Raw genomic sequence first — 13,793 nt, forward strand, 5'->3', positions numbered from 1 at the left:
ATGCTTCCTGGGGGAGCTCCGGAGCGGGCTGCAGGCACCGGCGGGCAGGATGCCATCTCTGCCCCAGGGCCGGGAGCAGCTTCGCCTCCCCTGCCGGCGAGGGCAGACCTTGGTGGCTGCCCTGCTGCTCCAGAAAGCCGTCCTGGGAGGGCTGCGCCTCGCCCACTCGTGGGAACCTGGTCCTTCACATGGTGGCCCGGTTTCCCTCGGCGGTGGCAGCTCTGCGAGCAGAATGGGTTGGCTCAAGGCAGCGTTTATTTACTACAGTGCAGGGAGATGGCAGGGAGAGGCGGGAGCTTTTGAAGGCAGAATTTTGTTGGCTTGGAGGGGAGCACTGAGCTCTCGCTGGCTGTTTGGGAGGTGCTGAGCAGGGGCTTTTGCCAACGGACAGGCTGCTTTTCCCCCAGGGCGCTGAGCTGCCGGCAGCCGTGGGCAGTGGGTGCCCAGCTCGGCTTTGCGTCCCGTGGGCATCCCCCTGCCTGCCTGTGCTTCCCACGTCGCTCAGTGCCAGCCTCCCCCAGCCCCATCCTGCCCTTCCTCACCGGATCCCTGCCCTGAACCGTGAGCGGGAGGTTGGCTTTGTCCCCGGCACCGAGGGGATGGTGCTTTCCCTTCTGAGCGAAGCGCTGCCTGACCCCAGCACGACTGCTTTGGGATGATTTGTTTTGCCTTCTGGGAGTCCCACATGTTTGGTGGGACATTGGGCACCTCTAAACTTGCTTTCGACTGTCTCCTGTGTTCATGCGACAGCGCGAGGAGGGATGCAGTAACTCCCTGCTAGGAACTGAGGCATAATATGAGTTTTTCCCATTCCTGGATCTCCTCCCTGTAGGGAATATCGATCCCCAGCTGCCCCTTTCCATGTTAGCTCTGACCAAGCCCTGCACATCCTTGGCTGGCCGGTGCATCCCCATCGCCTTCCCGTGTGCAAGGGCCAGCTCCGCTGCCTGCGGGTGCACGGCAGGGCATGTGGGTCCTGGGAGGCGCTGACCCAGAGGGGCGAAGCCCGGTCTTCACTCGCTATTTCTCTGGGCAGGAGCTGCTGTTGGGCTCTGGATAGGAGTGGGCTTGGTGGTGGAAGGCTCTGCTTGGCCTCAGAGCAGGTGGGAAGAACGTTTCTGGATGGAAACCTTCCCAGCGGTGTTAGCCCAGCGCAGGGCACTGCTGCCCTCCCTGCCCTTAACGCAAGCCTTGGCACCGTGCATCAGCACACGGCGGGGCCAGGGACTGTCCGGATGATCCGTGGGGCAACTGAGGGATGGAGCTGGGGCTGACTTGGGGCATCTCCGGGCCTGGAAAGCCTTGAGCAGGCAAAGCTCTGGCCATCGTTGGTAGGAAGGGGCTGGACAGGGAGCCCTGGGCTCTGCCCTGTGCAGAAAGCCTGATGCTGGGGGGCCTCAGTGGAGACCCTCTGGGTGAGGATGCAGATGGGCCTGTTCAGCAGCAAATGGGCCTGGCTGGAGGCATCGCACGTTGGTGCAACCAGCCCGAGGAGCCAGAGATGAGCTCAGCCAGGGCACCCCGAACCAAGGAGCACCCTGCGGGCTCCTGCGTGGCCGACACCGGCTGAGCCGGAGGGGCCGGCGTGAGCTACCTGGCGTCGCGCAAAGCCCTTCCGCTTCCTTCCCATCCCTGAGCTTGCGTTTTCGGCCGCCCCCTTGCTCTCCCGTCTCGACAGGTGGCCGTAACTTATATAATCCGCTCAGCCCAGGAATAGCTCCTCCCGTTACGCAAGCGCCGGCGCCGGGAGGCGCGGGGGGAGGCTCCGCGGCCGGCTCCTCGCTCCCCGTGCCGGGACGTGGCCCCCGGAGAGGGGAGCGCTAAGCCGTGCGGGTTGTTACGGGGAATTATGTCGCCACCGGCAGAGCCCGGAAGGTCACCCTGCACGAGCAGGGACGCGGTGACGGATCCCCAGCTCCTTCCTGCGCTCCTGAATTTTTTATTATCTCCCTCCCACCCCGATGCTGCTGGGGGTTGTTAGAGGAACTTCCCCACTCCGGCAGCACCCTGCTGCAATTGAGTCCGTACGGACTCCGCAGCGCCTTCCCCCGGCTCGGCTGGGATCAGCCTGGGCCAGCCGCTCCCCGGGGGCCGCGTGCCCTTGCCCGGCTCCCCGCTGGCAGCCTCTGGCGCCAGCTGCCCGGCTCCGGTGGGGAAGGGGCACCCTCACCCGCGGGAGCCCCTGGGGCTCGGCCTGAGCCCGGCGGCGCGCGGGGAAGGGGAGAAGCGGCGGTGCTGATCGCGACTGCTGGGGGGTTTTTGCTCTTGGATGATGGGGCTGCTCCTGCTCCTGTGAAGTCGATATTCCTGGCTGGAACAGCAAAATGTCAACGGAAGGGGAAGACAACCCACCTGGCATTTCCCCCTTTCCAGGCAGGGCTGGTTTCTTGGCTTGAGGCAAGACGCGTTGGAGACTTTTGCTGCTACAGTCCTTACCCAGACGTGGGGTCCCTCACTCCGGCTCCCTTTCCAGCCAGAGCTGGGACGGGGCCCTCGAGCGGCCTCGAGGCTGCAGGCGATGCTCTCCCGGGAGCTCTAGGCACTCTGGGTTTGGGATGGCGTCTCTGCCGTTTTCCCCCTGGCACCAAGTCCCAAAATCCAGGCCTGGCCCGGAGGAGTGACTCCTGCCCCGCTCGCTCCGAGGCAGCTGGGACAGGAGGACTTGGAGGAGCCCTAGACCAGCCTGGCCGGTTGCAGGTCCGCAAGGGATGCTGTCACGGGGCGGCCGGGTCCCAGGGACCCACGCGACGAGGCCCTGCGGCACGTGTTGCAGGGAGGGCCACGCGCGCAGCGCGCCTCGGTGGGCTCCCCTCACCCCTGGGCCGGGTCGGAGGCGGCCCCGGACACCGGGGTCCCCTCCTGGATGCCAGAGCGGGATGGGGGAGCACCCGGCCGGAGGAAACCGTCCTCGTCCCTCTTGGACCCCCACCCTGTGCTCAGCCATCCATAAATCATGGAGCTGGGAAGGAGCCCAGTTGCTTAGCAACTGTTTAGCTTCTGTACCAGCCTCCTCATCTATTAAAATATATATATATATATATATTTATATATAAAATATATATAAAGTGCATACATCTAGGCAGCAAGCAGCAGCATGTCCCTCATGGCAAGCGCCGGCCCTGGGCTGGGGGGAGCCTTGCCACCCACCGCCTCCTTCACTGCAACAAGAGGCACCCAAATAATTTGGAGCAAGCCTGTGGGGCTTTCCCCCCTCCTACTTGACCCCCATTTCCTCTCTTGGCGCTCGCCCGGCTCTGTTTGCTTAAATATGTATTCTTTAATTGCCTGAAATTTGAGCGCTTTCAGATACGTTGGTGCAGCGGTTGGAGCCGGGGCTGAGCAAACCCGCAGCGCCGGGGGAGGCACGTCGGGGCCCCCCGGGCCACGCTTTGCCCGGGGCGCGGGCGGCAGACGAGGGCCCTGGGTGCTCGCGAGGCCCTTGCCGTGGGGGCTGGGGGCAGGCCGGAGCAGAGGGGCAGCCAGCAGGGTTAGCGGGCGCCAGGGGAGCGGGGCCTGGTGGGCGCTCCGGGGCCGGGCAGTGGGGCCCGGTGGGCGCTCTGGGGCCGGGCAGTGGGGCCTGGTGGGCGCTCCGGGGCCGGGGAGCAGGGCCCGGTGGGTGCTCCGGGGCCGGGCAGCGGGCAGCCGGGGAGCAGGGCCTGGTGGGTGCTCCGGGGCCGGGGAGCAGGGCCCGGTGGGCGCTCTGGGGCCGGGCAGTGGGGCCCGGTGGGCGCTCCGGGGCCGGGGAGCAGGGCCCGGTGGGCACTCTGGGGCCGGGCAGTGGGGCCCGGTGGGCGCTCTGGGGCCGGGCAGTGGGGCCCGGTGGGCGCTCCGGGGCCGGGGAGCAGGGCCCGGTGGGCGCTCTGGGGCCGGGCAGTGGGGCCCGGTGGGCGCTCCGGGGCCGGGGAGCAGGGCCCGGTGGGCGCTCTGGGGCTGGGCAGTGGGGCCCGGTGGGCGCTCCGGGGCTGGGCAGTGGGGCCCGGTGGGCACACCGGGGCCAGGCTGCGGGCGGCCGGCGCGGCTCCCTGCCGGCGCCGCGAGACCTCCCTGCTGCTCCTTTCGCAGGGCCGAGCAAAGGCGGCGCGTCCGCTTCCTGCAGGCGCAAACCCGCGTGGCAGCTCTAACGAGCCCCAAACTGGCTATTCTTTTAAAGCCAGTTTTGTCTTTTTTTTCCCCCTCCTCTTTCCTTGAAGGTCTGACTCATGGTTTTTGGCACTCGGGGGCCGGTGAAACGCAACTCCTGAGAAGGTCGGTCCAATTAAAAAACGGCAACCTGAGACTTCTCGCCCTTATCCTTCTGGCTCGGTATTCCATGTTACTTTTTTTTTCTGGCTTTTTGTGCACCGCATCCTGCTCCCGGGTTGCCTCGCCGTTGCCCTCTCCCAGCCATGTGCAAATAGCCGGCAATTAGGAGCCCGTTACGAGGCTGCAAACCCTTTTGGGGAAGGATTATCGTTTCCATCATGCTTCGGTTCGCGCTGGCCTGCGCCAGCAAGTCCCTGAAGGGCAGGGGACAGGCCAGAGCTGCCGGCGTCCGTCCCTCGAGCCGGCCGAGCCGCTGCCCGCTCCTGGGACTGCAAGCAGAGCTCCGGCACGCTCGTGACGCGAGTGGGGCCGGACGTCACCTTCGCTCCGCGAGCCGTGGGCTGGCTCGGAGCTGGTGAGCGGTCGGAGAGGTGCCGGGAGCAGCTGCGGGCACCGGGGGGGTTTCTGCTGGCCCCGGAGCTCTTTGGAAAAGCAGGATGCGGGTGGGCTTGGGTGGGTTTTTTTGCAATTTCTGCTTGTTTGGCACAAGTTGCCAACAACAGATGAAGGCTTCATCCCCCCCCCGCCCTTCCCCTCCCTTCCTGGGCTGCTTTTCTCCTGTAAACAAGGTGGGAAAAATGGTTCTCTTTAGACGAAGATGAGAAAATTCCTGGCCGTGGCCACAGCTTGCCGCCCTCCCCGGGGAGCCGGAGGCGCTCGCAGCGGCGCGCGCAAGGCTGTCAGTCTCTGCAAGGTTCAGCGCTGAACTCCTCCAGCATAACGGTGGATGCAAGTCCTTGCAGAGCCGGGGAAACTGAGGCACGGCAGGTTTTGTAGGAGCGCTCATCCAGCGCTGACCCGGCCGTGGCCACGTGTTGCACCCCAAAACGCCGGGAAGCGGCTCTCGGCGATGGTCCCCAGCCGCTTTGGGCAGGGGTCCGCCGGCGAGGGCCGTGCCGTGCCCACCGGAGCCGGGCACCGCCGTGCCTGGCGCAGCTGGATGCGGCGAGAATTAATTAAGCGCCGGCCGGAGGTGGCTTTAATTAGAGGCGAAGCGGGGGGGGGAGGGGTGCGGATCACGGCCGGGCGGGCAGCGCTGCGGTGTTTCCCCGCAGAGAGGGGCGCGCGGGCTTTGGGCAGCGCCTTGCACCTTCGGGCGCCCGGCGTCGGTGTCCCCCGGCCGCAGGGCGCATCCGCGGAGGGGTGCGCGGGGACGCGGCGGTCCCGGAAATCGGCTCCATCTGCATTACGGCCCTGGGCGGCAGCGACGCGAGCCGGCTGCTCCGCGGCCCGGCCCAGCGCCGCCGGAGGGTGCCGAGGGCTGTCGGTGGCAGCAGGTGGTGCCCGGTGCGCAGGAGCGAGTGGCCGTGGGGTGTCCCCCTCCGTGGGGTGCCCCTCTCCGGGGGGCTGATACCTTCGCAGCTTCCTTGAGCTCAGAGTCCCAGGGGTTTCCAGGATGCTGAGCGCGTCTCCGGAAGGATTTGGCCAGGGTCGGTCGGAGGAAGTTTGTTTTGCTCCCAGGCTGAAAATAGCAAAACAAGAAAAAGGCAAAAGCAGTTCCGTGGAATTGTACTTTTTGCTCCTTTTCCCTGTTTCCTCCGTTTCCCTTGGGCCGGGCCGGCCGGCGTCCCCGCGCAGGGTGCGATGCGGCCCCGCTGCGGAGGGCGGCACGGGCACCGCGCCCCGGGGAGCGGGATGGGCCGCGGGCGTCTCGGAGAGCCCAGCGCAGAAAGCGCCCGCGAGGTGAAAAGCCGCTTCGATCTTCCGCTGCCCCAGCCCAGCTGGGGGGAAGAGCGGGATCCCGAAACATGTGGGCAAATGGCTCCGCAAAAAGTGCCGGCACCGATCCGCGCCGGCGTTTCCTGCCCGACCCCAAAAGCTGAGGGCTTGGAGGGGGCCCGCGCTGCAGAAGCGTTTCAGGCCCTGGGTGAAAGCGCAATTATTTTCGTAGAGGTCCCTTGAAAGCGCCCGTTTTCTTGCTGTCCCCTTTGGGGGCACCCACATCCGATAGGATGGGCCCAACACCTGGGGCTGGCCGGGCCTTTTGCACCCGGCCCGTGCTGCGGGGCGCCCCCGGGGGTCTCCTTTCCTTGGGACGGGTTCCAGACCCGAACCGTCGCTGGGGCCGCGGCTCCTCCTGGCCCAGCTCCTCGCCACCGCTGCCGCCGGGGGCCGGGCTCGCTCCGCGCTCGGGCCGGGGCGTCTGCTCCGGCTGCCGTGCTGCTCTGTGGGTTTGCAGCAGCCAAGGGGGTGTTTGCGGGTCGTTTTCCTCTTCCTTCGTTTCCCTGCCTGCGCTCGTGCCCTCGCTGGAGCAGGGTTGCAGTTATCAGCTGTTACTGGGAATATTGCTCACGTCTGAGTGCTTCCCGCCCCCCTGGCCCCACCGGAGGCTCCAGCTGAAGCCCTTGGTCCTTCTTGCCTTTCCGCCCTCTCCCCCGGAGCATCTCCCGCCGGGACTCCAGGGTCCCCTGGTGCCGCCGGGTGCTGACGAAGGCGCTGGAGACCCTCAGGAGGTGAACGCCGGGGCTCCGTTTGGGAGCGCTGCGGGAGAGCGGGCCGGCGTCGCCCCGGCGAGCCCGAGCGCCGCGTCCGCCGCTGATCGAACCGCCCTCCGGGGTCTCCGAGGGCTGGCTTCACCTCCCGGCGTTGGGCACGGAGCAAGGGATACACAGGCGGTGGCCTGACGCCTCTGGCTCGTGCGCGTGCCCACGCGCCTGCAGAGTGGAGACTGCTTGGAGCAACTCCCCGGGCTCAAAGCAGGGCTGAAAAGGGCAGGTTGGGCCATTTTCTGACCCCTCCGGTGTTTCCAAACATGTGGCAGCAGGCAGGAGGGACGAGGCCCCGTGGCAGGGCCAGGCACTTGCGTCCCCAGGGTTTTGGACACCAAAATGGTTTGAAATTCCCTAAAAATTAGAAGTTTTTCCAGTTGTTCTATTGGAGGTCGGGGCCACGATGCTCCGCGTCGCGCCAGTGAGGGTGCTTCACCCCATTTTGGGGTGGAGGCCTGGGCAGAGAGATGCACGGCTTCAACGCAGCCGCTCTTCGGGGGAGGCAGCAGCTCGGTGAGAGCAGGCTGGGGCCGCTGAAACGTCCCCGGAGACGAGGGGCTCCGGCGGCCCGGTCCGTTTTGGAGCACGGAAACCCTTTCCCTGCCCGTCCCGGTGCCTACCGGCGCCTGCCTTGGGGCAGCCCCATCGTGTCCTTCCTGCCGAGCCGGGGCAGCGTCCTGGTGGGGTCTGCGTGTCTCCAGCCGGTCCCTGGGGACCGGTCACTCGCCCTGCCGCTGCCTCCGAGCGCCCAGGACACGGCTCGTGGCAGCGCAGAGGGTCCCGCTCCTTAGCCACGGCCACCCGCTGCTCAGTGTCACTGCGGAAATGCAGCCTGCCGGCTCCACTCGGCACGATAAATAAAAAAAAAAAAAAGGAAAAGAAAAAAAAGGCAGGCGAGCTTTGTAATTAAGCAATCAGCCGCCGTCCTCGGCAGGCAGAGCTGTCGGGAGATGAATGAGCGCGTGGGGCGGCCGGTGGCAGCGGGAAACCCGGGGATGTCCCCGTGTGCCCGCGGGCCGCGGCAGCTCTCCCGGCCGGGACGGGCTGGGGTGCACGTGGGTGGGAGATGCTTCCTCACCCGCGTCGGGCTCCTCCGTCGCGCCGTGCTCTTCTAGATCCCCGTCTCTCTCTGCCGCTGCCCTGAGGCTTTTTTTTCTCCCGAAATAGTGGCACGGGGCCCTCTAACCCTCTCGCGGGCGATCCGCGCTCCCACCCCGGCATCCTGCCCGACGGGTCCCCGTCCCCTCTGCAGCCCTGGCCTGGCCGCAGAGCTGCGCCGCGGGCAGCCACCCCTGCACGCCCGTGCGTGTGCATGCCCGTATAAATACGTATTAGCCAGGAGGTGACATTTCCATAGAAATCCTGCTGTAACTGTGCTGATTTCCGTGTGTTTCAGACATGAGAATCGATTGGCTTTAATAATGCAGGAAGATCTCCGGCTGGCTCGAGCTGCTGTTGCAGCCCGGAGCGCGGTGTGAGAGGTTCCCGCGGCAGCTGCCGGGGTCCGCGCTGTCCCGAGCGGGGCGCGGGGCACCGGGACGTGGGGCTCGGCGCCCGTCGGCAGCGTCTCCCTCCCGCAGTGGCGGAAACAGGGTGCTTGAGGGCCCCTCCGCACCGGGCTGGAGCGAGGAGGGGAAGGAGGATTCGGTCCGCGGGAGGCGATAGCGGCTAGGTAAGGAAAGCGGCAGGGGGGACGGAGAGATGCTCGTCCTTGGCCGGCGGCTGGCGGATAAATCAGGGCGCCCCTCTGGGGAGCGCGTTTCGGCTCGCTTTGCCCTCGCTCTTCCCCGAGCACCGTCCAGCCGCTGCCGGAGCCGAGGCAGCAGTGAAACGGCTCTTGTGCCGGCAGGGTCCGGCCCTGCTCGCGAGCCCTGGGGGGAGCACGTGGGCGTAGAGGTGATTCCCACCCCGGGCAGCCTGGGAGCTTTGCCCCGAGTCCCAGGCCCAGCTGAGAGCAGACCGGAGCCGGTCGGGGCCAGAGCCCGCAGCACGACGCGTCCGTGAGCCCCCCGAAACGGCCCGCTGCCAGCTCGTGGCCACCGTCGGGCAGCAGAGCCGGCCCAGCCTGGCCCGTCCCCGCCAAACTCCCCGCGACGTCGCGGAGGGCGGCTCTGGCTCTCCGGAGGGGCCTCGCCGAACTCGCCTCCGAACGCTGCTGAGGAGCCGGGCGACCCATCCGCCCCGCGTCCGCCCCGGGGTCCCCCCCTACCCCGGGCAGGCGGTGGGCACCAGTGGCTCTGGGCATGGCCTCTCGTGGGGCCCTCGCTGGAGTGGCCCCGCAGACCTGGCCGGCAGGCACCACCCAGGCTCCGAAAAGCGGTTCCCCTGCCAGCCTCGCCGGCAGGGGCCCTCGGCTGGCCGCCCCGGGCGATGAGCTGCCTGCTAAAAACGTACCCGCGAGCCCGCAGCCGGCGCGGCGAGCGGGCGCGCGGGGCTGGTGCGCTGCCTTTGATCCTTCTCCTTGGTGCAGGGCTCTGCAGGAGAAGAAGCGCTCGTGAGGATCCGAGGCAAAAGCGCAGCCGGTCCCTCTGCAGGCTGGATGCTGCCGGTAATTAAGGCAGCAGCTCTCCAGCGGCAGCATCATGTGCCTGGGAAAGGTCGTATGTTTTATGCAGGCTGCTTTGAGCACGGTTAGGTGGGGAAACTGAGGAAGAGGCATGCCTCGGCCAAGGTGACCCCGCGGCCCCGGCAGAGCCCGGCAAACCCGGGGCTCGCATCCGTGCCTGGAGCCGGCACGGGCGCCGAGGCGGCTTGTGTCTGCGGGGAGCTCACAGCTTTCTAAAGAGGCCGGCGAGCCTGGATCCAAGCGCCCGATCTCCGCATCTCCGCTCGCCCACGCCCAGCGGCACCGCGGGGCTGGCGGGGTGCAGCCGAGGCCGTCGGCCGGCAGCTCACGCGGACGCGCTCGGTCTCCGCCTGAGCAGGCTCGGAGGGCTCGGAAACCCGCCGGGAGCCTCGAGCCGCTGGGCGCCGGGGACGCCACAGCCTGCGGGGAGCCTCGGGGCGAGCGCGCCGTGTCCTCGCTGAGTCGGGGCGCCCGGGAGCCGGACGCAGTCGCGTCTGCCCTCCCCGGAGCTCGGGCGGCGTTAGCCAAAGCCTCAGCGTTTCATTACCGCTCGGGAACAGCTATCCTCTTCCGGGGGGTTATTTTTGGAGCCAAGCGAGAAAGAATCGAACGTGAAGAAAGGAGAAGCGAAGGTGAAGGAGCAGGGGCGAAGGAGGAAGAGGCGCCCCGCTCCGCCGGGCGTTCGGCGTCCCCGGGCGCGGGAGTCTCCTGCAGCCCGAGCCCCTCGCTGCTTGCGAACGGGGCCGGAGGCTCTGCCGCGGCCTCGGGCCGAGGCCGAACGCGGAGCCCCGAGGGCACGTGGGGACAGGGAACGTGGCTCGGGGCTGCCGTCCTCCGGAATAAAGGTCTCTGGAGGAGGACAGGGACGCACGGGAGGCGTCGCTGCCGGCTCAGCCGCCGCTGTGCGCTGCCTGCTAAGCGGGGTGGCGGCAGGCCGGGCCGGCCCCCTCGTCGCCGCGGGGCGAAGCGGGCAGCCGGGCTAGGGCCTGACGCTGGGCTCCGTTTCTCTCCTCCCAGGCGCTGCTGGGCGCGAGGCCGCCCGCGCCGCCATGGCGCTCTACAACAACGGGGCCAACATGCCTTCGCCCCAGGAGGCCTCCAACGGCTTCTCGCAGCCCGGCGCCTCGGGCACGTGGCACAAGGGCGAGGAGGAGGTGCGGCTGGCGGAGCCCAGCCTCGTGAAGAAGGCTCACCGGGAAATCCTGGACCACGAGCGCAAGAGGCGGGTGGAGCTCAAGTGCATGGAGCTGCAGGAGATGATGGAAGAGCAAGGGTGAGTGATGGCCTCGGGCCGGACTGCAGCCGTGGCTCCTTTCCTGTCTGAAGTACATGGAAGTGGGAAATATCCCCACCTGGAGCTAAATCTGCTTTGTCGGTGTTTGGATATGCTCGGCCAGTGTCTCCGACAATGTTGGGGTGGGTTGGTGGGTCAGACCGGTGATGCTAAATCACTGCTGGAAATCCAAACTCAGGAGTGCCTGGGTTTTGGAGACTCCCTGTAGGCACCTCTGCTGGGAAATCGCAGCTCCCAGCTCTCCGTGGCGATCGATAGCTGGGAGCGTTGAGACGAGCGAGTCGCCCGGGGCGGTGGAAGAAGTCAGTGTCAGAGGAAGGGTTAGCCCTCAGCGCTGCCTGACTCGTGTCCTGCTCATCTCTGCAGCACCTTTGCAGGGTCTATCCGAGCAGCAAGACACCGCCGGCAGCGGCGCTGGTGGCAGAGGCAGAGGCGGCGATGCTGGCAGAGGAGCAGGGAGGAAGGTGGTCGGGCTCACCCCGTGTGTTGGGGAACTGAAGCCGTGGCTGGTTCGGGTGGGACTGGAGGACCTGTCTGCGGCCCAGGGGTAGCATCCGGCCGGCACGTCCCCTGGGAAGGCTGCAGGGCTTTAAACCCTGCTGATGGGGGGGGGGTGCTGGTGTGGAGCGTGCCGTGCCGTGAAGGGGGCCCCGTGCAGCGGGAGGAGACGTGCCGGGGGAGCCGGGGCCGCGTTCCTGCCCGGCACTGTGGCTTGAGCCCTCTCCTCATCCTGGAGCCTGGGCAGGTGTCCGCAGGGGCTGCTCTTCCCCATCCCTGGCCACTGCCGCCCGCGTCTGCGGGATCTGGGAGCCCCCGGCCACCATGGGACCCTCCGCAGGTGTCACGGCGGGGCCGCGACGGGGGCAAGCAGGGGGAAAAGGCATCAAAATGGTTTTTTTCGGTGACATCTGAGAAATGAGCCGTCAGGATTTCTGCTCTCTGTGTTTCATTTGGGAGTTCGCTGCGCTTTGGGTTTTCACCATGCTTAAAAAAAAAAAAAATAGAAGAGCTGCCGTCCAGCCCCAGGCGAGGCCGTTTCAGTGCGTCAGTCTGGTCTTGCCTCGCTCCTCTCCCCGAGGTTTTGGGAGCCGGCTGGGGTGAAAAGATCCCCTCTGCCCCCAGACCTCCTCCTGTGTGCCCGGCCGGGCGCCGCTGTCTGCCCGGCTGATGGGAGAGCCCGATGCTCCTGACAGCTCACTAAAACCTGATTGATAGACCAAATTCTTCAGCACGCGGGCAGACAGGGACTTAGATCAGCTGGGGAGAAGGAAAATGGATTGAGAGACGACTTCGCCAAGGCTTTCATTAAGAGCATGAGCGTGACCTAGAATTAAATTGTCTCACACAGACCAGAATAATGATTGTGCCTAATTCATCGTTATAGAAATAAATAAGGCTGACCTGGCACCTTGGGGAGCCCAGATCCTCCTTTCAGGTTCCCGTGCCCTACTAGGATTCTTACTATTAATATTATTATTACTGCAGTGGGTAATAGTGATATTGCAATCTGTGTTGTTGGTATTGCTATAATTGTCTTTGCTATTATTAATACTATTAATAATGATGATGACGGTGATACACCTAACTGATAATATAATTACAGTATTAATCTTGGTCAGCTTGTTTAATCTCCCTGCCTGCTCTTCCCTGGTGCACGGGGGCTCTCCCGGGGCTTTGCACGGAAAGTGCTTTGCACCCAAGAGGTTTCAGCCTGTCCTGGCGGCCACGTCCCAGCCGTGTCCCCTGCGCCCCATGGAGATTTATCTCCGAGGGCCAGGGCCCCTGGGATTAAACGGCCTCGCAGCAGAGGAGGTTGTGTGGGGATTTAAGCGCTCGGTGGCCTCCTTGAACGCTGACACTCTGTGTCCGGCTGTGCTTCCAGGCTGCCTGCGTGGTTTTTTAGTGGCTGATGGTTGCATTTCTTTTCTGGAAAAGAGATGTCAACATTTCTTGTTTCTTTCCCAAACCTGCGAAATATGTTAAATGCAAAAAAACCCGCTAACGATGTTAAAAGCAGAGGTGAGGTGGGCAGGCGGGAAGGCACTGGAGGGCGCCGGGGCAGGATGGGGTGTTTTCCAGCTCCGTGAGCCTCCTGTCACCAGATTGCTGGATCCCAGTGGGACCCAAGGGTGCCTGGAGAGATTTTTCCCCATGGTGGCTTTGCTGCCCTGCAGAGCTGCTAAGTGTCCCCTCTGTGGCCCGCTTCAGGCCTGTGGGACCGTTTTGTCACCCATTCCGCAGGCGTTTTCCCAGCCCCAGCTGGGAAGAGAAGCCAGCCAGGGAGAACGGCAAGGCCCTCGCCTTGGCCACAGGGTCTGAATATCTCCATGGCAGGACACGCCTGGGAGTAAAACCCTTAATCTAGGATTACTCCCAAAGCACCAGAGGACACGGCTTGGGGCCCCAGCTCAGGAACAAGCGGGTGCCCACGCAGCCGGGGTGGCCCGGTTGGCGCCGAGTCCCGGGCAGCTCCTCCGCTTCCCAGCGCTGGATCCCTCCACACCGCCGGCTGCCAGCGCCGCGTTGCTGCCGCGGGGCTGCGCAGAGCTACAAAACCTCCTGCGTTACGGCCAGGTTTGGCTGCGAGCCCTCGCCGCTGCGTGTGCCGGGTGCCCCGGCCAGCCGGTGGGGAGCCGCGGAGCGGCGGCGAAGGAGCTGGCTGAGCCGGCGGGGAGGATGGCGATACACTGCAGAGCAACATCTATTTGCCGTGTCGGAGGAAGAAAAGCCCGGGAAATGCAGCGCCTTGCTGGGCCGGGCAGCGGGCTGCAGGCTGGCGTCCCCGCCGGCACCTTCTCCCTCCTTCCCAGCCGCCCTTCGCCAAGCCGCGGCCGCGACGCCCCATCTGTTGCTTCCTGCTCGGCTCCGCGGCCCCGCGCCGAGAGCGCCGGCCGCGTTAATAATCCACTGCAGCAAATATTTGTCTTCCCGGGCGGACAACTCCCTGCTCGCTGAGCGCGGCGGTCGGCTTGCGGGGTGCCCGGCTGCGGGGACTCGTCCTCCCAGCGCGGCCGCCCGGCTAGGACGCCGCCGCGCAGGGCGCGGGGCTGCTGGCCCCGTTTGGGGCTGAGCCGAGGGGGAGAGCGCGGATGGGCCGCGGCCCCGGCGCCGCTCAGCCGCCCTCCACCTGCTCGCCGGCTGC

General features: G+C 66.0%; 1 protein-coding gene across 1 annotated transcript in view; it reads left to right on the forward strand.

Annotated features, from left to right (window-relative positions):
* SRRM3 (serine/arginine repetitive matrix 3) overlaps positions 1-13,793 on the forward strand; it is a 37,863-nt gene that overhangs the window by 956 nt on the left and 23,114 nt on the right. Inside the window, exon 2 of the mRNA XM_062592673.1 lies at positions 10,375-10,630. Coding sequence (XP_062448657.1) covers positions 10,407-10,630 — 224 coding nt within the window. The 5' untranslated portion in view covers positions 10,375-10,406. The remainder of the gene's footprint in view (positions 1-10,374; positions 10,631-13,793) is intronic.

This window comes from Rhea pennata, chromosome 20 (assembly GCF_028389875.1).
Source record: "Rhea pennata isolate bPtePen1 chromosome 20, bPtePen1.pri, whole genome shotgun sequence".
Taxonomy (NCBI): domain Eukaryota; kingdom Metazoa; phylum Chordata; class Aves; order Rheiformes; family Rheidae; genus Rhea; species Rhea pennata.